This window comes from Phyllostomus hastatus, unplaced genomic scaffold, assembly GCF_019186645.2.
Source record: "Phyllostomus hastatus isolate PE091 unplaced genomic scaffold, TTU_PhHast_1.1 phas_contig_86, whole genome shotgun sequence".
NCBI classification, from domain to species: domain Eukaryota; kingdom Metazoa; phylum Chordata; class Mammalia; order Chiroptera; family Phyllostomidae; genus Phyllostomus; species Phyllostomus hastatus.
Window position 1 is genome coordinate 41,606,367 of NW_025333977.1, and position 22,744 is coordinate 41,629,110.

Here is a 22,744-nt window from a genome sequence, read left to right on the forward strand (position 1 = left end):
TCCGCAGCAGAGATGGAAACTGCTAGCCGGTATCCCCCTCAGCTAGCGCCCAACGTGGGGCTCAGAGGCTAGGAGCCATGGCTGCAGATAGCACACCAACTCAGGGAATGAATCTCATGTATTTTTTCGGGCTGGTAAGTAATAGCCCCATCAACCCTGGACGCTTTCCGGGTATGTTGCAGGGTGTTGCCGCATTTTCAGGGAAATAGATTTCTTCTTTCTGGGTCGCTTCTCTCTTTCGCGACCGCCTATATAGGCGTAAATATAAAAAATCTAGCTCTCAAGTGAGAGCAAAGCATTTGCCTTGAAAAAAGCAGTCAGGTAATCCGTTTTGGCCAAAAGCTGCTTGTCTTGGAGACTTTCAATCCTTAAATTTTCTCTCTGGTTGCCTGCATCAGGGAAGCCAATAGGCTATAAGAATTTCCATTTCCAACAAACTCCAAAAATTGCTTCCCAGAATTTAAGCATTAGCTGTAGGTTTATATGTAGGCTCTGGCATCTGCCAAGCTCTGAAGATAAAAAACATTTCTTCCTCCCGGGAAATAGATATTCACTTCCTGGGTGCTTCTTCTCACAACCATCTTTAAAACTGTAAGTTTGGACCTTGCTCCCTCCTGCAAGCTTGCACCAAGTGGCCCAGGCTTGGGAGAAAAGAGCAAAGACTTTCCCTTTAATTGGCCTTAAAAATGGCAACTAGTTACAGGGCAGTTTACAAGAATCGCGGCACTTGCAGCAGGAGGAATTTCCAAAAAGGTGCTTCTACTTATTAAGGAATTTCTTTAAAATTTCTAAGTATCCTCTACCACGGGGAACCAACTCTCTAAAAACCCAAGAGCAATGTTTTAAACCAAATTCAGCAGCTTTGGGACTGTTGAATGGTAATATGAAAAAGAACGGACCGGTGCGCAAGTTTTTCTGGCACCGCAGGCAAAATTCGGGGCTTTAGCTGCCCACGGCGCCGCGCCATGCTGCTAGAGCAACGGCTCCATTCCTTTGCCCCACACCGCTGCTATTGGCATGTCTGTATTTGCAATAGCTTGAAATGTAGCGCTTCAATCGGCTCCCAGAAAAAAAACAAAAACAAAAAAAAACATGGAGGCAGCAGCACACAGGCGGGCGCAGAAAACACACCTACTCAGATTTTTTTGTGGTTAGCGCCGACTGTCAGTTTCTTGGCCCGCCCCAGCGTACTTAGAAGCCACGCGGATATGGGCTTGCATTCACAGCAATGGCTGTAGCCACCCACACGTGCACGCTCAACAAGTCAAACAGGTTTGCATTGGAACCTTCTAGAACCTTCTAGCATTGAAACTTCTAGAAAGGGGCATTCACAGAGAAGAGTCCATCCCCCACAATATACAGCAGGATCATCCACGTTGCTTACGTGTAACGGTGCAGGCAAGACGGCCCCCGCAAATAGGGATTTGCAATGGGGTCCAAAAGAGCTTGGAGATATAATTGGCTCCACACCACAGGGCCACACCTGCCTGGAATGCTGGCGGCTGTGGCCAATTGTGGGAGGAGTCGGAAACGGGGCTGCAGAGGAAGACTGGTGCTGGGATTTAAACCCAGGCCATGCGAAGGGGCAGGACCACGTGGCTTTGGAGGAGTTGGGAATCACCATGAGGCTTTGGTTTGTTCCTTTTTGCCACACAGCTTAGAAAGCAGGAGAGACTTTGCCTGGAAGAAAAGGGATGGAAGGACTCTTGCTGGTGGGTCATGAGAAGGTGCCACATGACTATGGATTAACTGGAGATCATGACAGCGACACAGCTGATGGTGCCAGGAGCCTGAATCATGGACTTCTACTTCTTTTCCTGAGACATGGTACCCCAGACTAGGGCAAAGGGAAGAAGGAAGGACTGTGTGCATCTGTGGGTATTCTAAAGGACTTCTGTATTTTTAATGAAGACATTAAGTAATTACTCTAAGTCTGTATAACTTTTAAATAAATAATTCCTTTCCTTTTCACCAATCTCTGGCATTGAGAGATGTCTTTCCTCTGACAGCAGTCAAAGCAAACCTAGTACAGGGGAGAAACCCTCGGAGAAAAAAGGGGGGATCCTTCTGGTAATGGTATTTCGTACCCCCCCACCCCGGGTCTGTTCTGTAACATACACACAGACTACAAAGCAGACCTCAACTTCACTACCCTACAGAAACAGCAGCACCTGCTCTGAACACATGCCAAACCAACTTAACCTTTGCTGAGCCTCCGCCCAGAGCCAGGCGTGTGCTAGGCAAGGCAGAGAAGGAAGAGATGAAGATCATGGCCTCTTCCTTCTGACAGGAGAGAAAGCATGGACACAGCTGAGCACGAAATGAGGCCACAGTGTCTAGAGCTTTCAGAGAGGGGCAGACAGTGCATTGCTAAGGGAGAAGAGGAAGGGGATCAGGCTTTCAGAGAGGGGCAGACAGTGCATTGCTAAGGGAGAAGAGGAAGGGGATCAGGCCAGAGAAGGATAGAACACCATAGTTTGGGGAACTGATGAAGGCTGGAAAAAACATGAGGACACCCTGTGCTATCATCTGAATGTTTGTGTCCCCCCTAAAAAAATTCATGTTGAAACTCTAATGCCCAACATGAAGGTATTGGGAAGTGCTTGGGTCAAGAGGACGAAGCCTACGTGGGATTTGTGCTCTTATGAAAGAGGCTCCGAATGCTCCCTGGCCCCTCCCAGCTAATGAGGACACAACGAGAAGCTGGCAGCCTGAAACCTAGAAAAGGGACTTTGGCAGAACTGATCATTCTGGCATCCTGGTCTTGGACTTCCAACCTCCAGAACTGTGAGGAGTAAATTTCTACTACCTGTAAGCCACCCAATTGGTGGAATTTTGTTATAGCAGCCCAAACAGACTAAGATGTCCCAAAATAAAACCTGAGCAGAACACTGTTTTGTGAGCTTGCTCCATTGAACCAACAGGCATTGTGCCTTCTGAAGTAGTGAGAAAAGGGTCCCTCCTTCGAACATACCGACTCAGGATCAATTAGTGGCAGCCACCACTTAGCCACCTGCCGTGTGCCAGGACCTCGGGGCTGCCTCACTTCTATCTCACAGACACCCTCTAAGGTCCTGTGTGAGGGCATAGAGGCTCAGACAGGTTACCACCAAGGCCACACTGTTCCCAAATGTCCCAGACTGCATTTGAGCCCAAGTCATGGGCTCCAAGCCATGCACTTCTGCCCCGGGGACTCTCCTTGGCAGGCATGGGACCGACTCTGCTGGTGGCAGGAAGGGCAGCGGGCTGAAGCGAGGGGGGAAGAGCAAGTGTGCTCCCAGGCTGGACCAGAGCAGGGCAACGGAGGCCAGCCTCTGGAACAACCTGCGGACCCACAGGATGATCACTTAATGGGGCTGCCTAACTGTAATTACCCCAATACATAAAACAAATGGCTTTAATTTAAAAGACATTAAGTTACCAGCAGGCTTTGTGCCAGGTGGCAGGGCCTAGCTCACTGCTCAGAACAGGCACCACCTCAAACAGGGCTGGGTGCACAGAGTTGCCTCTCTGAGCCAGAGCCCCCAGGTCAGGGCTCTGTGGCCTGGGGCAGAGGGTTGCAGGGTGATGTTGCCCATCATCCTGACCGGTCCTTCGCAACCCACAGGCCAGTGTGAGTGGCTGGGAGGCCAAAGGCAAGAACCCTGGGCAGGGAAAGGTGTGAGGAAGGGAAGGAGAGTCATTCCCCCGTACTTCCTTGCCTGCCAGGTATCCTGAGGGCCTGCTGCTGTCCTGGGATCAGGGGCCTCGTTCCCAGCCCCTCCATCCTCAGCACAGCTCCTCCTCTTGGCAAGCGGCCTAACTTGTTCAGCCACAGACAGCCTGGGGAAGCTCCCATTCACCACTGCACATGACCCTAAGTGGGAATCCAAGTGCACCTAACAGGTGAGGATGGAGACCACACAGTCAGGCAACTCGGTCACTCACTCTGCCTGCCAGGACCAGCACCAGGGTCGATGCGCTCCTCCCCATGCCTGCCTCTCGGGGATTCAGGCCGCCCACGCAACTTCCCACAAAGTGCCAGGGCACCTGGACCACAAACCCTGATGCTCCCTCGAGCTTGTGGTAGGTGAAAGGGGCTCCACCTGCACAGAGCTGCAAGAGACCCATTTTCCCTTTTTAAGAGGAAGCCAGTCTCCCTGCAACCGGAAGGCACATGCTAGGTGTGATGGAGACCCCAGCTGGAGTGGAAAGGATGCGCGGGCAGAAGCTGTGGAGCTAGTGGGCCATGCTGGGCTGGGATCATAGGTTGGGAGGAAGAGAGGCGAGGAGGCTCCTGTGAGCAGTCACACCCCGCACCCATCCACACTCTTTCCTCTGCCGAACTGCAGGGAAGGGCTGAAGGCCTCTCCATCCATGATCCAACCATCCCAGCTTCTTTTTCATCCACCCATTTTCAAAGGGCCTCATCAAAGCAGGTTTTCACCATGCAAGAAGGAAATGACCGCCCACAATCACCACGCAGAGTCCCTTTCCTTTCATTCTTCCTTTCTAAAACACAGGGAGAACTGTGCAGGACGCCAGTGAGGAAAGTGCAAAAACAGTTATGCACGCACCTCTGGCCTGCATAGTGGCAGAAACAGCACAGGCGGGCTCCAGGCACCGAGCTGCGCCCAGGCATTCGCAGTACAGCAACGCCCTCCAGTGGCCGCGAGGAACACCACACACGGCTGGTCGGGCCACCTGGCGACCTATCCCTGGAGCAGGGGAACGCTACTCACTACCCGGTTGGTGACCCGCAGGGAAAGCTGGCTGTCCACTGTGGACTGCACTGGTAAAGCTCCTCCTCCTCCTGGCTGGGAGTCCCGCACGCTGATCCAGCTCTGGAACTCCCTCTAGTGCGCACTCCCAAGCAAGGCACACCATGTGGTTTTCTTCCAAGGAATACTGTTCCCCCAATACTGACTCCCCAAACCATCTCAGGCATGGGGCAGCTGGAAAACCAACCCCGAGGGCCTCGCAAAGGTTTGACCTCCTGGAGATCAGTGTGATGCCTTCCCTCCCCAGCCAGAGATATCTGTGGAGACACAGGGAGGTGAAGCCTGGCTGAGATGGGTGAAAATCAGGCCCATACCCTGCCTCTCTGCTGGGGGGGGTAGTAGGATGAGCTGGCTCTCACCCACCCCTCCAAAAGGGGCCGGAAGCTGCTGATAACACTGACCCTCAAGTCACTGTCCCCTCCGCCTGGGTTTATCAGCTCACTGGGAGGGCTGACGGCACACAGAAGTTCCGAGTTTTCTCCTCGCGCCAATGCTTGGTGATTCTGCAAGGCTCTGTGAGGCACACTGAAGCTGCCCTTGCAGCAAGCAGTCCTTGTTCAGGCTGAATGTACTTACTGGGGGCAGCTGAGCAGGGCAATGGTACAGACTGTGAGGTAGGCTACAGCTCACCCCTCACCACTCCCCAAGTCAAGTCACACAGCCCGGCCTCACGGTTTAGTGTGGGAAATCAAGGAAGACACCAGATCGCTCAGCCTTAGGAGGTGAGGGGAGGATGCCCTCATGGGTCAGGGACACTCAGATAAGACATCTGTGAAAGTACTTTCATAAGCTCGAAAGTGCTGAAAAAATGTAACTATTATTCTCCTAATCAGGTCTTCATAGTAGTAACACTCCCTTATTAATTTTAGGCAGCACATTACGGTACACTTCAGAGATTTCCAAACCATGTTCTTTAGAATGCAACTGTTTCCAGTGATGTTACATCTTGCAGGGTGGGGAGAGGAGAGTCAATGTAACTGGTTTTTCTTGTAAAATGCATTTTAGTAGATATGTAAGAAAAGTATCAGATACATTTATTTGCTTGTCCCTCTCAGCAGTGTATACTCATCTCATCATTCATTAGAGAAATGCAAATCCAAACCACAGTGAGATGCTACATCACATCCACTGGGACGGCTAGAATCAAAACGACAGACAACTGCTGGCGAGGACATGGGGAAACTGGAGCCCTCAGACGCTGCTGGTGGGAGTGAAAATGCTACAACTACTTCTGGAAACAGGCCGGCAGTTCCTGAAAAAGTTAAACAGTTACCATATGACCTAGCCATCCCACTCCTAGGTATATACCCAAGCGACCGAAAACATATATCCACACAAAAACTTGTAAATGAATGTTCACAGCAAATTATCTGTAATAGCCAAAAAGTGGAAACCTAAATGTCCATCAACTAATGAATGAGTAAAATGTGGTATATCCATATAATAAAATACTCAACCATTAAAAGGGATGAAGTACTGACACATGCTATGACATGAACCTTAGTGGATGACTCCATGTATATGAAGTGTACAGAAGAGGCAAATTTATAGGGAGAGAAAGATTAGTGGTTGCCAGGGCCAAGGGGGAAAGGAGAATGGGGAATGACTGTTGATGGGTATGGAGTTTCTTTTGGGACTGATGAAATGTTCTGGAATTAGCAGTCATAGCTGAGCAACACTGAATAAATTAAAAACTACTGCATTGGCCTGGCTGGCGTAGCTCCGTGGATTGAGTGCGGGCTGCAAACCAAGTGTCGCAGGTTCAATTCCCAGTCAGGGTACATGCCTGGGTTGCAGGCCATGACCCCAAGCAACCACACATTGATGTTTCTCTCTCTATCTCCCTCCCTTCCCTCTCTAAAAATAAATAAATAAAATCTTTAAACAAACAAACAAACAAGAAAACTACTGAATTGGGCCCTGGCTGCTGTGACTCAGTGGACTGAACACTGGCCTGTGAAGCAAAGAGTCGCTTGTTTGATTCCCAGTCAGGGCACATGCCTGGATTGCAGGCCAGGTTCCCCAGTGTGGGGCACACGAGAGGCAACAACACATTGACGTTTCTGCCCCTCTCTTTCTCCCTCCCTCCCCCTCTCTCTAAAACTAAATTTAAAAAGTCTTAAAAAAAAACTACTGAATTGGCTCTGACCAGTGTGGATGATTTGGTTGCACATCATCCTGCAAAGTAAAAGGTCACTGGTTCGATTCTTCCTCCTTTCCCCTCTCTCTAAAAATAAATAAATATTTTTTTAAAAACCAGTGAATTGTATATTTTAAAGGGGTAAATTTTATGGCATGTGAATTATTTTTTTAATTGCAAAACCAAATGTAATTATCTGTCTTTTTTAAAATGGTCTATGGGAACAGAGAACGGTGAGGAAATCGCGAAGAGCTGCCGATGCCCGCAGCAGGAGCACGCCGTCCTGCACCAAAGCCGCTGACCAACCACCACGTGTCGGCGTGTTGCACTTCATCTGTGGGATGCTCCCTGGCCTGCGTTTACTGGCTTCACCTTATCATGCAACACACAGCTGTGAAGTTATCCAGAGTTTATTGCATAAGACACAGTAATACTGTACAAAGTTATTCTCTACAGTTCCTTGACTAAAGTCTCCCATGAAAGACACACTGGTACACAAATTACTACAGTTGTTTCACAAACATATAACTGAGAGCTAAGTGTGTTTGGCAAAACAACACTGTTCTCTAAATTCCATAGTATGAAATGGCAGCCTATCTTTCCAAAGAGCCTCTCATTTCAGGATGCATTTCTTGGGTCACCTCTTTCCCAGACTCTCATAAGCTATTCAAAAGTTTCATTCTGTATGCACTACACAGCTGGAAAAGAAAGGAACTCTCACCCTCTGCAGCAGCATAGATGGACCTGGAGATTATTGTGCTAAGTGGAACCAATCAGTCAGAGAAAGATGAATACCACATGGTCTCACTTACATGTGGAATATAATGAACAAAATAAACTGATGAACAAGAGAGAACCAGAGGCATGGACACATGGAACTGACTGACAGCTATCAGAGGGGAGATGGGAGGGGGGACTGGATGAAAGAAGGTGAAGGGATAAGACAAAGAACATGTACGCATGGCCCATGGACACAGACAGCAGTGTGGTGAGGGCTAGGGGAGCGGGGGTGGGGGTGGGCGACAGCAGGGACATGCATTTCGTTCTGGTGCAAGGCGCCTGCTGCTGTGACAAGCTGAAGACTCTGCATGTCAGGGCTACCTACGTGCTGCTCGCCTTACCAATGACACAGCCAGCTTCAGGTCTTTACACTCAGGCTTCTTTCAAGCCCCACCTCTGAGCTGAGGTACTCACCTTGTCAAAGACGCTCAGTTTTGCCTTGCAGTGAGAGAAAATTCCCAACATGCACTAAGAGCTTTAACCTCTGTCTTGTCTCTCTAGTCCTCAGCATATGCTCCTCTGGGAATCCAGCCGTCGCTTTAAGCATAGAATGCACATGGCTTCCTCCTCATTCCTAACTGGTCGTCTGCAGATTGCACCACCCAGCCTGTTGCTCTAAGGAGGCTGAAGTTCCATGTACGAGGGACAGACCGCCAAGAACTCTTTTATGATGTCTTTGACTTAATTAGTACAGCCCTCAGTCAGTCAGCTATAAAAAGGAGAGAACCCAGGATGGGGCAGGAACAGTGCTATGAGTAAAACGGTGACGAGAGAAAGAGGGAGCACCTCCATTCCCAGTGCCTCACGCCTTCTGTGTGGAGGGGGCTCCACCAGGCCAGCACCCCTGGCCCCGTGCTCCCTGCCCATCTCTCCTTCCCCACCGCACACACGACCGCCTCCCCTAAGGCGGGAGGACAAGCTGATCTGATGGTGAGTGGGGGAGGTTTGTGTGGCCTGGCCTCCTCTTCTCCTCCCCTCTGCAATTACCTGCAGAGGGCCTGCCCATCCCTGCAGGGAGGCTAGTGGCTGTCCAGAACTGCCTGTCCCTCCAGAAGTCTGTCTGGTTCTGTGTCCCAGGTTAGGTGGCTCCTGCTTCCTGTCCCTTCCTCACAGGCCAGAGACAGGGGTGGCAACTACGGGGTTCCTGTCTATCTCCATAAATGAAGCAGGTGAGTTACGCCCCTGCCCTCGTGGAGATCACACTCCAGCAGAGAGAGGTGACTGCAAACAAAGGAGAGTTATCTTCTCAAACTTGCGGAGAGCGCTTCCCCCAAGGCCCTCTGACAGGAGCTCTCGCTCCTACATGTCCAAATAGCTCGCACTCTCACTTCCTTCAGTCCCTGCTCAGCTGTCACCTTATCGGAGGGGCCGTCCCTGACCACCTGCACCAAACAGCCAACAATCCCCACCCTGACTCACACAGCGGGAGGGGGGCTGAAAAACCCCAAACTTATTTATTAAAAACTGTATTATTCTTACATGTTTAAACTTCAGTCCCCTTGCAAGTACTCTCTATGTGGTGCGATGCACCTATCAAGACTTTTCCCACTGCTCAAAGCAGATTTTGAACTCGTCGATTTTGATGCCTTTGGTGTTTCTAACATTTTTGTTTTGCTTCTTTCACAATGGGAAAACGTTTCCCTCTGGGGACTCTTTCCATCCAAGGAAACAAAAAGAAGATGCTCGGGGGTGAGATTCGGTGAATAGGGAGGATGGGACACGGGGGTCATGCTGTTTTTGGTCAAAAACTGCTGAACACTCAGCGCAGTGTGGGCAGGTGCACTCGTAAATCACCCATCATAAAATGGGCAAACACGCTGAAAGAATCTTCAAAAAATTTTCACTGAAGCCTAACGCAGCCTCTCACAACAACACCAGCTGGTGCACTGATACAGAAGGGTTCCTAGAACATTCACCTTGTGGGGAAAGCCTGTATTACAAGGCACCCACCCTTGAGAAGATAATTCCAGTTTTGGGGGGTCCCCCTCATACATTCCATGTGTCCTTATCCTGCTTGACTTTTCTCTATACAACTTACCACACCTGACTCACTCGACATGTACTTGTCATGTATTTAAAGTCTGCCTCCCACACAAGCCCCACGACCCCAGAACATAGGCTGCATGAGGCAGGGATTTGGTTCTGTTCCCATTGTTCACAGGGTAAGATCAATAACATCGCTGAATGAATGGAAGAACAAAGGAATATGTGCCACAAACAAGGTGATGAGAAAGACGATGAGGGTTGGGGTGGGGCTGCTTCAGGAAAGGGGCTCGGGAAGGCCTTTCTGAGAGGTTAACATCTGAGTGGTAACACAGCGATAGCCCAAGAGAAACACCACAGCGCAGCGGCACTGCGGTTCCCCTCCGAGGGCGTGCCCGGAGTGGCTCAGTGCGCCTTGCTGGGCCTCTGCAGGGGGCTGGCCACCCTGAACAGGAGGGAGGAGATGGCTACCATGTCCTGTCAGTGCTGAGTCATGCCAGGGCACTGGGGCCTGCTCATGGCGCTGACTTCCCCAGAGGTCAGAATAGAACCATGTTGTGGGACTGGACGCACAACAACACAGCAGCGCTGGGCTAAATGCATTATGGCCTGGTGCCACCTAGTACTCTCCACCACAGGGCAGGCAGGTGTTTCATCCTCATTTCCCAGACGAGGACTTGGAGGCCCTGAGAGGCAAGTAGATTACCCACCTAGTAACTGGCCGACTGGGGCTGAAACTCAGTCTCGTCCCCCTCCCTCCAGGCCGTCTCATGCCCAGCTCACTGAGCTCTGCAGCAGGAGAGGATATACTTGAGTGCAATGCTAAGCAACATGGGTTCCTGGATGGCACTGGCTATACCTGACCCACATCTATGTCCCCTGCAACCATGAACTCAGAGTCCCACATGCAGTAGGTGCTTGGTCATTCTGGGGCTTGGAAGTGCAGCATAGGCTCCTGAAGGGTGGGGCCAAGCTGGATGAATGTCTGCCCCCAAATCTGCTCACCCCTCCTTCCTGATTAACTGAACTTCTCAAATATATATAGATTTATTTTAGAGAGAAGGGCATGGGGGGAGAGAGAGGGTGAGAAACACTGACTGGCTCCCTTCTGTATGCACCCTAGGGCACCAAACCTGCAACCCAGGCATGTGCCCTGACTGGGAATCAAACTGGCAGCCTTCTGGTTCGCTGGACAATGCCCAAGAAACTGAGCCACACCAGCCAGCACAAACCTCTCCTTTTTCTAACTGTGCACTCTGCTCTGGTTCTCCACCCTGCTGCTATATCACAGGTGTGATGGCTAAATCTCTAGCAGCCACCCTGGACCATGAAGACAAGGGTCACTCCCTAGGACCCTGCACCTTCGTGGAGCACCCAGGAATGCCTATCTCTGGACTTCATTTAGATGAGAAATAAAGCTCAGCCTTGCTTAAACCACCACTATTTGGGGTTTTCATGGCATATTCTATCAAACCTGATAAATAGCAAAGAATGGCTGTGGAAGAGAAAAATCTTGACCCAAATTTGAGAAGTGTAGGATTCTACTTCACAGAATGAGATGACAGAGAGCTCAGAAGCTTTTCCTACAGCTCAGGAGAAAAGGCTGGACAAAGGAGCTGCAACCAGCTGCTGCTGCAGATCTAGAATGTTGGAATAACGGGATGACTGTTAGTCAGGAGCCAGGAGATTTTGAGTGGAAGTGGTGTGATAATATCAGCATTTTAGAAAGGTGAATGTAGCAGTCTCTCCCAGGCCAGCAGAGCCAGGAGAGCTTGGATGAAAGAAAGCTATTCAGTCAAATGTTCCCTGAATGCCTAGTGGGTGCCAGGCATTGTGCTTCCAGGAAAGAGTACGCAGGAGAGAATCGCGGAGCTGAGTCTGACAGACGTTAAGTGAGCACCAGGTGGTCCTGCATTTTTTTAGCAGTGACTCCCATGCCTGCCTCCACAGCCGCATATAAACTCAGATTCCCAGGCCCACCCGGGACACTCTGACCCACAGACAGTGGCAGGGCTCAGGATTCTGTTTTTTTAAGTAACTATCCCCAGGTGACTTTAGGAAGTTAGTCCATAGACACACTGAATAGGCTAGAAGCAGCTCCTCACCTGGTACCCAGAACACAACAGGTTTGGATTTTATTAAATAGGTGAACAAATTCACTTCCATACTGTTAGGAGACTATAAATCAGTAGACTTTAAAAGACTCAATAACAGTCGGAACATTTTTCCTGGTTAAGTGAACATGGGTTTTTTACCTATTTCATTAACCACAGTATAATCTAAGATCACTGATGATGTTCCATGATCTATTTCTACAGCCATTTCAGCAAAAGGTGAGTCGGTATCACCTGAACATAGCTGAGAAGAGCCCTGAGCATGGGAGCACGAGTTCTGTGCCCGCTCACTGCGGCCCTCTGCTGCTTCTTGCAGGCACGGTGGGGACCCAGAGCCCAGCCTTGGGGAGGACCTGGGAGCCCCAGGCTGTCTCTAGACAGCTGCATGGGCAAGGAGCTGCCTTCCTCTTCCCAAGGTGTCCTCACCCACTTCAAGGCCACTCTCTCTGGGAGTGAACTTAGAAGAAAGAAGTGCTCCTTAAAGGGGACACACGGTACAAAGGGAAAAACAAGGCTCAGGATGCAGGTCAGTAACCTCCCCGCCTCACCCCCAGTTAGCCTTGAGTAAGTTTCCTCACCTATGGTGCTATATGCTCTTTTTTTTATTATTTTTATCCAAGGATATGTTTTTATTGATGAGAGAGAGGGAGGGTGAGGGAGGAAGAAAGAGAGACATCGATGGGAGAATGAAACATGGATCAGTTGCCTCCCATACCTGCCCCAACCAGGGATCAAACCAACAACCTAGGTACGTGACCTGACTGGGATTCGAACCCTCGACCTTTTGGTGTATGACACAATGCTCCAACCAACTGAGCCACCCAGCCAGGGCTGTGCTATATGTTCTTGAAGATCTCTTCCAGCTGTGATGCAACCAGGGTGAGAATTTCCACCATTTTCTTCTTCCTAATTAATACTGAAAAATGATTCTCAGTGTAAAAATGTACTCCCATACATAAGGCATGATGTTTGCTGCTGGGGATACCATATTTAAGATAAACCAGGGTTCATGCCCTTAAGGAGTTTGTAGCCTAGAAAGGCAGACAAATAATTCATTCAATAATTATATAATTACAACTGTCATAAATGTTAACTAAGAAAAGCCCTTGGTGCTATGAGTATGATGCGAGCTCAGGAAAGATTTACCAAGCAAATATAACATTCATGCCAAGACCTGAAAGCAGAGTACCAACAGTTAATAGGGCCAATGTTCTGCTGGAACTGATAAATCCTTACCTGATCATGGCCATCTGGCTAGAGGCCGCCAAACCCTCACCCCTCATGCCACAGCAGGGTGGTGTTAATACCTCAGGTCATTTGTAGCTGCCTCCAGGCCTTGGATGACAGCTGTGGCTGTCAGAACTGGGCCCAGCAGAGGGAGAGAAACACATAAAACACTGACTTCAGCCTGGGAACCTGGGCCTGAGGCTGGACCTGCCCCTGGACCACTATTTCTGGTGCTGACTATTGCCGGGCATTATGCATAGGTATAGGAGATAAGACACAATATTGTCACAGCACCAGGGAGGTGTACGAGGGAGGGAGAGGATGACATGCCTTTCAAATGGGGGTTCCTTGGACAACTCCAAGAATGTGATGGCGTCTGAAGACAGACAAGACTGGGAAATGGAGAGAAAATGCATCTGACAGGAGAATGACATAAGCAAAGGCAGGGAGGCTAGCGAGCACGCACTGGGTGTGCGATGAGCAGCAGCTGGAGCTGGGATGTGGGATGGCAGAGATCTGGCAATGATGGAGAGTAGGACTATGTTGCTACAACTGACTCAGAAAGAGAACAGATGAAAATCTGGTCTTCAGGGTGGTGTCTGATGTCAAATCACAGCCCTATGACCAAGGGCCCTTGGTTTTCTCCATTGGACTTGCACAGTTTCTCAAACATTAGAGTCCTAAGGATCACCTGGAACAGGCTGCCAGGCCCTACCTCCAGTGGGAAGACTCCAATTAAGTAAGTCAAGATAAGTCCCACGCTGAAAAACCACAGGTCAGACAGTGGGTCCCAAGGGCCCCCTCCAGCCACAAGCTCCAGGCCCTGGATTCTTGGCCTCCTATAGCATGAAGTCCAGGCCTGGCTGACCTTTCCTAATTATGGTGGGTGTTCCTGATAAGCAGGGGACAGACCGGTGATGCTGTGTGGGGAAGCAGGAAGGGAGAGCTGTGGAGGGCTGGGCCCGGACTCTCTCCCAGTCTAAGGATATTCTAAAGAGAGATGAAAGCTAAGAGTAGCCAACAGACCAAAACGGAAAGGCCATTCTGGGCAGACAGTACAGCTTGTGTCAAGGCATGTTCAGTACAGTTAAGATGTCAGGCGCATACAGGCAAAGGATGAGAAGCACAGCTGGAGCAGAGGGCCAGGTCCATAACACAGACAGCCCGACCAAGAACTTGAGACTTGATTCTGTAGGCAACAAAAAGCCATGGAAGACCCCTAAACCTTGCACGATCCTGGAAACAGCTCCCGAGTCATTTACTGGGCATGAACACATAGAACACTACTCTTGCCTCATCACTCGCCCCACCTCCAACATCAGTTTGCATCCTTTAAGATCACCTACTACTTCTATCCAAAAATCAGACCTTGGATCCCCTCTGTGCAACAACTCGGTCAAAATGAGGCAAGCAATTTGACTGAGGCAATTAACACTAAGCCAGGAACCCAACCTCTGAGATGATGAGAGGTTGGTCCAGCTTGGAACAAGGTGGCCAGTTCTGCTCTCCCCAGATCGTATCTGTACCTTACAGCTTTCCTTTTCTTCATCCTTCGGAGAAACTAGAAACTTCCCTACATGAGTTCAGGATCCTTGAGGGTAGAAGGGGGCACAGTGGGGGGATGAGATGGTTCATACTGCCTGGGTTTGGGCTCGACCAGTTCCCACTGAAATATTAATACCTTAAAAACTACAAGAAATGTTACAGCAAACTCAACAATTTAAGCAGCCTCACTAAGACCCTGACCAGAAGACTCTGCGCAGGATAACTATTGGTGCCTTCAAATTACCTGCTTCATCCTCAAAAGTCAAAGACTGAAGAGAATAAAACAGATGCAGGCTCTGAAGGTGCTGCTGAATCTTGCAATGCTAGCAAAGAGGGGGTGTGGTGATTCTCTTGAGCGGGGCGACAGTTAATGGGGTCGGCAGGTATATCTGGTCAGGATTGTCGAGTTAACACCACAGCTTCAATCCTGCACCAAACTGAGTGAGTCTGGCTCCCCAGACACGCCCCCCAAAGATGCCTTCAGCTAGCAGTGAAAGCACCTTTCCGAAGAGGAATGGTGGTGACGGGTTAGGCTTCTATAGGCGTCTGCAGTGGGCAGAGCAGTGAAGACACTTCCCTAGCAATCCCTGGAACCTGGCTGGGCTCGCGCATTGGCCGCCCTGGGGACAGCGTGGGCCACCCGCCCAGGGTCCCCTGCTTCAGCTCACCTTGCACTTGAAGCCAGCGGCGGGCGGCAGAAGCTCCCGCAGCAGGCCCTTGGCCACCTCGCGGCTGGCCTCCTCGCTCACGAAGTGCAGGTTAAGCACCTCATGAGCTTCGAACTTGGCCAGGCGCAGCAAGGAGCGGAGCGCGACGCGGGCCTTGGCCTGCAGCGCGGCATTGTGTTCCGCCTTGGTAAACATCATCAGCAGGTGGTAGTCCACCGGGCCGGCCCCGCCGCCCTCTAGGCTCTTAGCCTTGGCACCCAGGACTGGTGCCACAGAGCCACGCGCCAGTTCCGGCGCCAGTGGCGAGGGCGCAACGGGGGCTCCGGCGCGGGCCTCCTTCAGCCTCTTGGTGGCGCTGGAGAAGGTCTCCCGGCCCGATCCCAGGTAGTAGAATGCACACACAGCGAGCGCCGCGGCCAGCAGCAGCGCGCAGTAATGGGAGCGCACAGCGCCCAGGCGCGCCATGGCCCGAGTACATGGGGGCCCGCCTCGGAGGATACTCATGCGCCAAGGACCGTGGGACCAAGCAGCCGAGAGGACCCGCGGACGCCGGTACCCCAGCCACTTAGGGTACCAGCGGAGGGAGGCGGCCATGGAGAGGGCGGAGCCACGCTTTCCAGAGCCAATCCGTGGGCGCTGATGCGCGAAGGGGCGTGGCCAGGGCTGCCCGGCAGCCGCGGGGTCCTAGGTTCAGAGGGATTAAAGCTGGAAGGAACGCCTTCGCAGCAGTTTTCCTAAAGTGGTTTTGAACAGCTGATGAGGACTTGGAGGTGGAGAAGGCCAGCTGGCTGTCCGAGCTGTGAAAACTATACCCGTTATTAAGTGCCTAGCCACAGACGTCGAGCTGAGAGCCTTGGAAGGAATTGAGACGCCCAAAGCAGGCGCTGTTAACAGAACGACTAAACAGCACATACAAAGAGAAAAAAATATATATTCTCTATATCTTTCCCCCCCCCTAACTTCTTGGAGACCTTAAATTCTCTCACTGACTCCCTTCACACTTTGGAGACCAGCTGGGGCTGGGAAATTTACACTAGCAAGTTCTACACTGTTTGGAAACTCAGCTGGTTAGAGTGGTGGTGTCCCAATACCCCGGGGCTGTGTGTTTCATCTCTGGACAGGGCACATATAAGAAACAATCAATGAATGCATATATAAGTGAAACAACAAATCGATCTCTATCACAAATCAATAAATACAATTTTTGAAAAGCAAAAATAAATAAATAAATAAAACCGCAAGCTCCTTCTCCATTCACTGTGTAGTAGGGTTGACACTTGAGGTGTATGCAAATCACTTGCCCACTTGTCATCCCTGCGGCAGACCAGAGGCATCTAAAAGATGTGGCCAAGGTGTCGAAAGACAAATACCATATGATCTCACTGATAAGAGGAACCTAGCGAACAAAACAAACAAATGAGCAAATACAACCAGAGGCATAGAAATAAGGAACAGACTGACAGTGACCACGGAGGAGGAAGAAGAGGGATACGCGGGGGTGGGGAGGGAGAAGGTGAAGGGTCTAGTAGAGGAACAGGTATAAACGACCCATGGACTTGGACAACAGGGTGGAGATGGGAGGAGCAGGTGGGAGCAATGGGGGGAAAATTGGGACAACCGTATTAGAAAAACCATAAAATAAAATAAAAAATAAAGGATGTGGCCAGTAGGGGGACCCCGCTGCCCAAAACTTCAGAATAGTTAAGAACCTTGAAGGAATAATACCAGAGATTGTGATACAATTATTTTCTTTGTCTTTTTAAGCAAACTTCAACACTTTTTAAAAGCCTTAATATGTACCAAGTAGTTTTGCAAATTGTAAACTAAGGCACATTGAGGTAAAGTCTCCAAGATTACGCACAGTGGCGGTTTCGACCCGAGACAGTTGGACAATGTTAACTACATAAAAGCTCATTAACTTCAGTCTCCTAAGGACTGATGATATACCATAGTGTAAATAAACATGTACAAATAGTCTACATGCTCGAAAGAGATGGAGGTGAAAATGCATGGACAAATGCACGTGCAAATTCTCTCACCAGTATTTTGGGCCACAGCATTATTTCTCAAAGTGTGCTTCCCAGGCTACAATTCACCCCGTGTCTAACTCTTGTTCTTTTCAACTGGAGCAACACTTTTCAGAAAACATTGAAGCTCTGAAACAGGCTTGGCAACAAGTTCAATGCAAACTACTCACCTTTAAAAAAAAAAAGCCAATGGCACAATTAACTCAGTTGAGTAACAGGTTCTTACTTTGGTTCACGTAATCCTCACAATTCTAAGAGGTAATATTTGCACTTTACAATAGGGGAAATCAGGATTTAGAGAAATAAATCTCCCAAATCCAGGAGGTTAGTAAGTAATCGAGCCAGGATCCTACCCCAAGTCTCACTCACTGTTTCCAAAGCTCCAGCTTTTCGCCAAGATTAGCGCTAAAAGCAGTAATTTGAGCTCTGGGTTATGGGTATTGTGCCACGACCTTCTGCAGATGACACTGTGTTTAAGAGAGCAACTCTCTTAAGAGCTTGTTAAGAGCAAGTGAAGAAAGCTGGACTTCCAGGCTGGAAGACCACTCTTCCACTACAAGTTGAGCAAGGCACTAAATTTCTCCAAGCTGCAACTTTACCCATATGTAAAATGGGGCTAATATTGGTGCCTGTGCCTCATGGGGTGATGAGAGACAATAGATTAAAAAGCAGAACCATGCCTGATGTGCAGTAAACAAACATAAATTACACAAGAAAGGCCAAGCTCTAAAATAAAAGTCTAAACATACAACAAATACAAAAATATAATTTAACAACCATAGCTTTTCTTTGGTGTTTACAAAGACTAAACACCAAATATCCATTAAAACTTTATTACATTTCCCCCACAGCAGTGTGCTATAGCTGTATTGTTACATTCTAATTGTTGTCCATTATAAGGGAGAAATAATTCTCAAATTGTGCATTTTAGTCTCCTGAGCTACACCATCAATAAAGTGTTTTTTCTTCCTCTGCCACTTACTCTAGAATTTATTCAACAAATATTTTATTCTTCAGACCTTTATAAGACCTCACTACTCCTGGAATTTATTAATAAGAAATGAATGACAAGATAATTTAAATTTTAAATAGAAAATCAGTAGGCATAGGAAAATACTCAAGAGACTGGTCTTATCTCCAGATGCTTTTATTCCCAATTCTTTGGCCATAGGAAAAGCTAATTTTGCAGCTTCCTGAAGTGTGCTATTGACTGAAATCTAAAACAGCGAGTTGAAGGCAGCCAGTCATTTATTCAGTAGATACCTAGTGACTACTATTCAACATGCCAAACAAAGTAGCACCTGAGGGTACAGCAGTGAAAAAACAAGAATCTCTGCCCTCCTGGAGTTTACATTCTAGCAGTGGAAAATAGACAAACTAAAAAAAAAAGAGCTTTACTGTCTTCCTCTGTACCCCTCAGCAGAAGCCGCAGGGGTCTTCTCAGAGCACTTGGTACCCACTGGAAGCCAAAGCCACACCTCCTCCCCCCATGGGCCCTGTGGTGAGCCAGACAGCACCTGCACACAGGGAAGCACCAGCTCCACCATCTGCTATTGGCTCACCTGCTCCTGCACCAGGGCAGCCAGGTCTCTTGGCCCAGGTGGCAATCACTGCAGCTGGTACGGTTGTGGGCTCTGCTGTCAGCCACATGCTAGGTCATGCCATCTCTGGGGACTTCAGTGGAGGACATGTTAGGTGGCAGCTAGGAATGAGCAGCCAGAGGGGAAACAAAGGAGGACCCTCGCCATTACAATCTAACAAAGAACTTAATAGAGAAGGCTGGAAGCAAAAGGGAGACGTGTCTCACCAATTAATTCAGCAGTCCTGAGCCTGGTTTGGTAAGGTTGCTGGGTGTCCGGAGCATCACAAGCTAAAATAGCACAGGAGGAGGCGAGTGCTTGAGACTCTCTGCTGGGAAAGGGTGCCTCTATAACAATTTCACTAAGACAAAGAGCCTTTACTAGCTGAGAAAGAAAGCCTGTGTAGCTGTACATTATTCCCAAGGTTTAGAAGGAAGAGGAGGAGGGGTAGGTATGTTACCCCTGAACCCCAATAGCTGGCAAACTTAAATTAGCTAAATACCCACTCGTAGCCTTGGCTCAAATGTACAGAACAAACTTACTGGCTTACTAACAACTTTATTTTCTCTATACGTGGGGCATTGAGACTAGCTGGGTGGCTCCTTGCAGCTTTGTGCTCCTGTGTGTCTCATAAACTTGGTACTTCATTTCCACTATACATTGTCATCTTTCACTTGAATTCCTCTCTCACAGGTGAGACAAAAGCTGAGAAAACGCGCTGGCTGGCATAGCTCAGTGGATTGAGCGTGGGCTGCAAACCAAAGTGTCGCAGGTTCTATTCCCAGCCAGGGTACATGCCTGGGTTGCAGGCCATGACCCCCAGCAACCGCACACTGATGTTTCTCTCTCTCTCTATCTCCCTCCCTTTCCTCTCTAAAAATAAATAAATAAAATCTTTAAAAAAAAAAAAGCTGAGAAACAAGCTGGTTGGGGGTGGGGGGGCGGGGATGTGTGGCTCAAGTCTCTCCTCCATAACAGAAGTTATGCTGAGCCCTCAAGGCCTGACTTCACTTACCAGGAGGCTCAGGGAGCTCTGCACGCCAGCAGCAGCAGCAGCAGCAGCAGCAATGACAGTTTGGACTGCGCCTCTATGAGATGAAACAGTTTTTGGAGTGTGCCCAGACCAGAGTGACCTTAAGCTTTATGAGGATTTCAAGGAGGTGTTGAAACAGTGCAGGTTTGCAAACGGACTAGCCTAATCAAGAAGGTCAAATTGAAGAAATGGAAAATCATCTCGCATGACCAAATTATTTATTTATAGTGTAAAAATAGAATTGATAGTGAAAGTATAAAACTACCAGTGAAACCTCTCCTCTATCAAAACAAAACAAAAAACCCTCTCCTCTATCATTAATAGTGTCCTTGCCTCGGAATTGCAATGGAAGACCGTGTACTCACTGTGTAGAAGTTCGTTGAGACGGTATTGAGTTTTGGGCTGGGCAAATATTTGTGTGGCGCCTTAAACCAGCTTTTGTGATGTTACTGTGAGTGAATCAACTAGAATAAAGTGATTGTTTTTCCAAAAAAAGAAAGAATATAGGGTATCAGATGGTGAAATGTGCTATTTCCTCAGCTTAAAATAGACATATCTGGGTATATATCAACATGGCTAAAGAGACAAAAAAAATTGGGTAAACACAACTACCCTTCAGTTCTAACTTTAACTGTGACCAACTTCTCTGACTTCTAACCAGAGATTAGAGGCCACTGTTTTTCACTGTGGTGTAATTTCTACATCTATAACATTGGGTAGATTATCAGATTTTCTTTTTATTGACTACAACCCAACATTGTCAAGGACACAGAGAAACAGGCATATTCCTTCACAGAAGATGAGGGTTTGTTTATTGGTACAACTTTTCTGGAGGCTCTTTTGGCAATCCTAAAATCTTTTCGGCCTCTAAGAGAACATGGAGTTCTCTCTCCTACCCAGATGACTATATCTCCCTAAGACAGGGTTTCTCAAATTTTCATTGACATTCGAAGTAGCAGGGGAGGGGGTGGGGGGATGAGGGAGCACTAAGTGAAAATATGAAGGCTCATGCCATATTTATCCTCAGTGAGCCTGAGCCTCAGTGGTGATTGCTTTACAGATTAAAATTTGAAAAGCACTGCCTTAGACCTTCACAATGCCAACCTCTCTGCTTCAGACAAGTAAGTGGTCATTATACACCAACCAGTCCAGCATCTGGCTGTGGCACCATCCTGAACAATCCCATAAGGGCCATCTGTAAATGACCCAGTCCCATCTTTCTCTGTTGCAAGAAGGCAAGAGAATAGGAGGTGTGTCTACCTTTTTACCATAATATCCCTGGTACCTAACACAGTGCCTGACACATTAAATGAGACACAAAAATGTACCCACCCCTTTGTAAATCAGCATTGTGAACCAGTAGTCTAGGGATTCATCCTAAGAAAATAATTAAGAGTATACTCAATTATCTAGCCATAAGGATAATGCAGAGCTAGGTTTATGATGTCAAGAAATGAGAATCAAATGTTCTTCAATAAAGGGGGCTAAACTAAAATGATGCTTTCAATAAAAGTGATGTATTCAACAAATACAAGTAGAAAATTTTTAAAGGATTTATTTATTTAGTTTCAGAGAGAGGGGAGGGGAGGGAGAAAGAGAGGGAAAGAAACATTTACTGGTTGTCTCTCCTACACACCACTTCTGGGGACCAAACCCACAACCCAGGGTTCGACTGCCTCGACCAGCAGTCGAACAGGCAACCTCTCGCTTTGCAGAACGATGACCAACCAACTGAGTCACACCAGTTAGGGTGCATGTTAACATTTTTTAAAATAATGGAAGAATCTATAAAGACTCAAGAGACATATTAGCCAACTGCAGTGAATGAAACATGAATTTGGATTTGAAGAATCTATTTTAAAATAAAAACACATTGGAGACAATTGTGAAAACTTGAATACTAACTATAGTTTTCTAGAGGGTTCACAGAAGGTTGTGTATAAATAATTAGCTCAGTTCATCACTTCTACTGACAAAACAGTTGAGATGGGGTTGGTGTGCTGGTTATCTATGTTTCATATAAGGAACAATTTATAACTTCTATAGTACTGTAAAATGTACATATATTTTCCTAGTTGTTATCTCAAAGAATGTTAGCAGAAAAAATAAGATTGTTTTCTTGGTTATTTAACCATAAAGTCCAATCCTAACTGATTACATACAGGATCCATAGCGTTCAGCACTTACGTACTGTGAAGTAACCTGCCCTGTCACACAGTGGATAGTCAAAAAGATATTTGTTGAATGAATGAATGGTTAATAAGAATCTTTCTGAATTGTGTGCTTCCTTAATCCTTAATGTGTAACTTTCTGGACCTGTGGTGTATTTGCTTATTCCCTGCCCCCACAGCATGGGAGACTGTTTTATTTCTACATGTGTCCCCTGCAGCACCTAGAACTGTGTCTTGCTTAACAACAGCAACAATAAAACAACTACTAAGTTGCTGAAATTAACAAATATTTATAAATAGTATAAACCCTGGGTATATAGAATCAAAGAACAAGTAGTTACATTTGTATATAAAAGTGAAAAAAAAACTTGGTGCTATATATCTTATTATTTAAACAAGCACTGGCCCATAGATATAAAATGCAAGCCACATGTGTAATCTTAAAGTTGCTAGTAGCCACAGTAAGAATGTAAAAAGAAATAGGCAATTTTAATGGTAACAATATATCCAAAATATTATTTGAACATGCAATCAACATGCAGATTAACGTGATATTTTACATTTGGGGGTTTCTGTGTCTTTGACACTCAGTGTGCACCTTGCATTCACAGCACATCTCCCGTCAGACTCGCCACACGTGAAGTGCTCAATGGCCACATCTAGTAGTAGTTACCATATTCTAGGACATTCCAGATTTGAATGTAACAAAAAACTTG

General features: G+C 47.9%; 1 protein-coding gene across 1 annotated transcript in view; it reads right to left on the reverse strand.

The window, feature by feature from the left end:
• XXYLT1 (xyloside xylosyltransferase 1) overlaps nucleotides 1-15,800 on the reverse strand; it is a 167,091-nt gene extending 151,291 nt beyond the window's left edge. Inside the window, exon 1 of the mRNA XM_045851728.1 lies at nucleotides 15,218-15,800. Coding sequence (XP_045707684.1) covers nucleotides 15,218-15,721 — 504 coding nt within the window. The 5' untranslated portion in view covers nucleotides 15,722-15,800. The remainder of the gene's footprint in view (nucleotides 1-15,217) is intronic.
• Nucleotides 15,801-22,744: the final 6,944 nt, after the last annotated feature.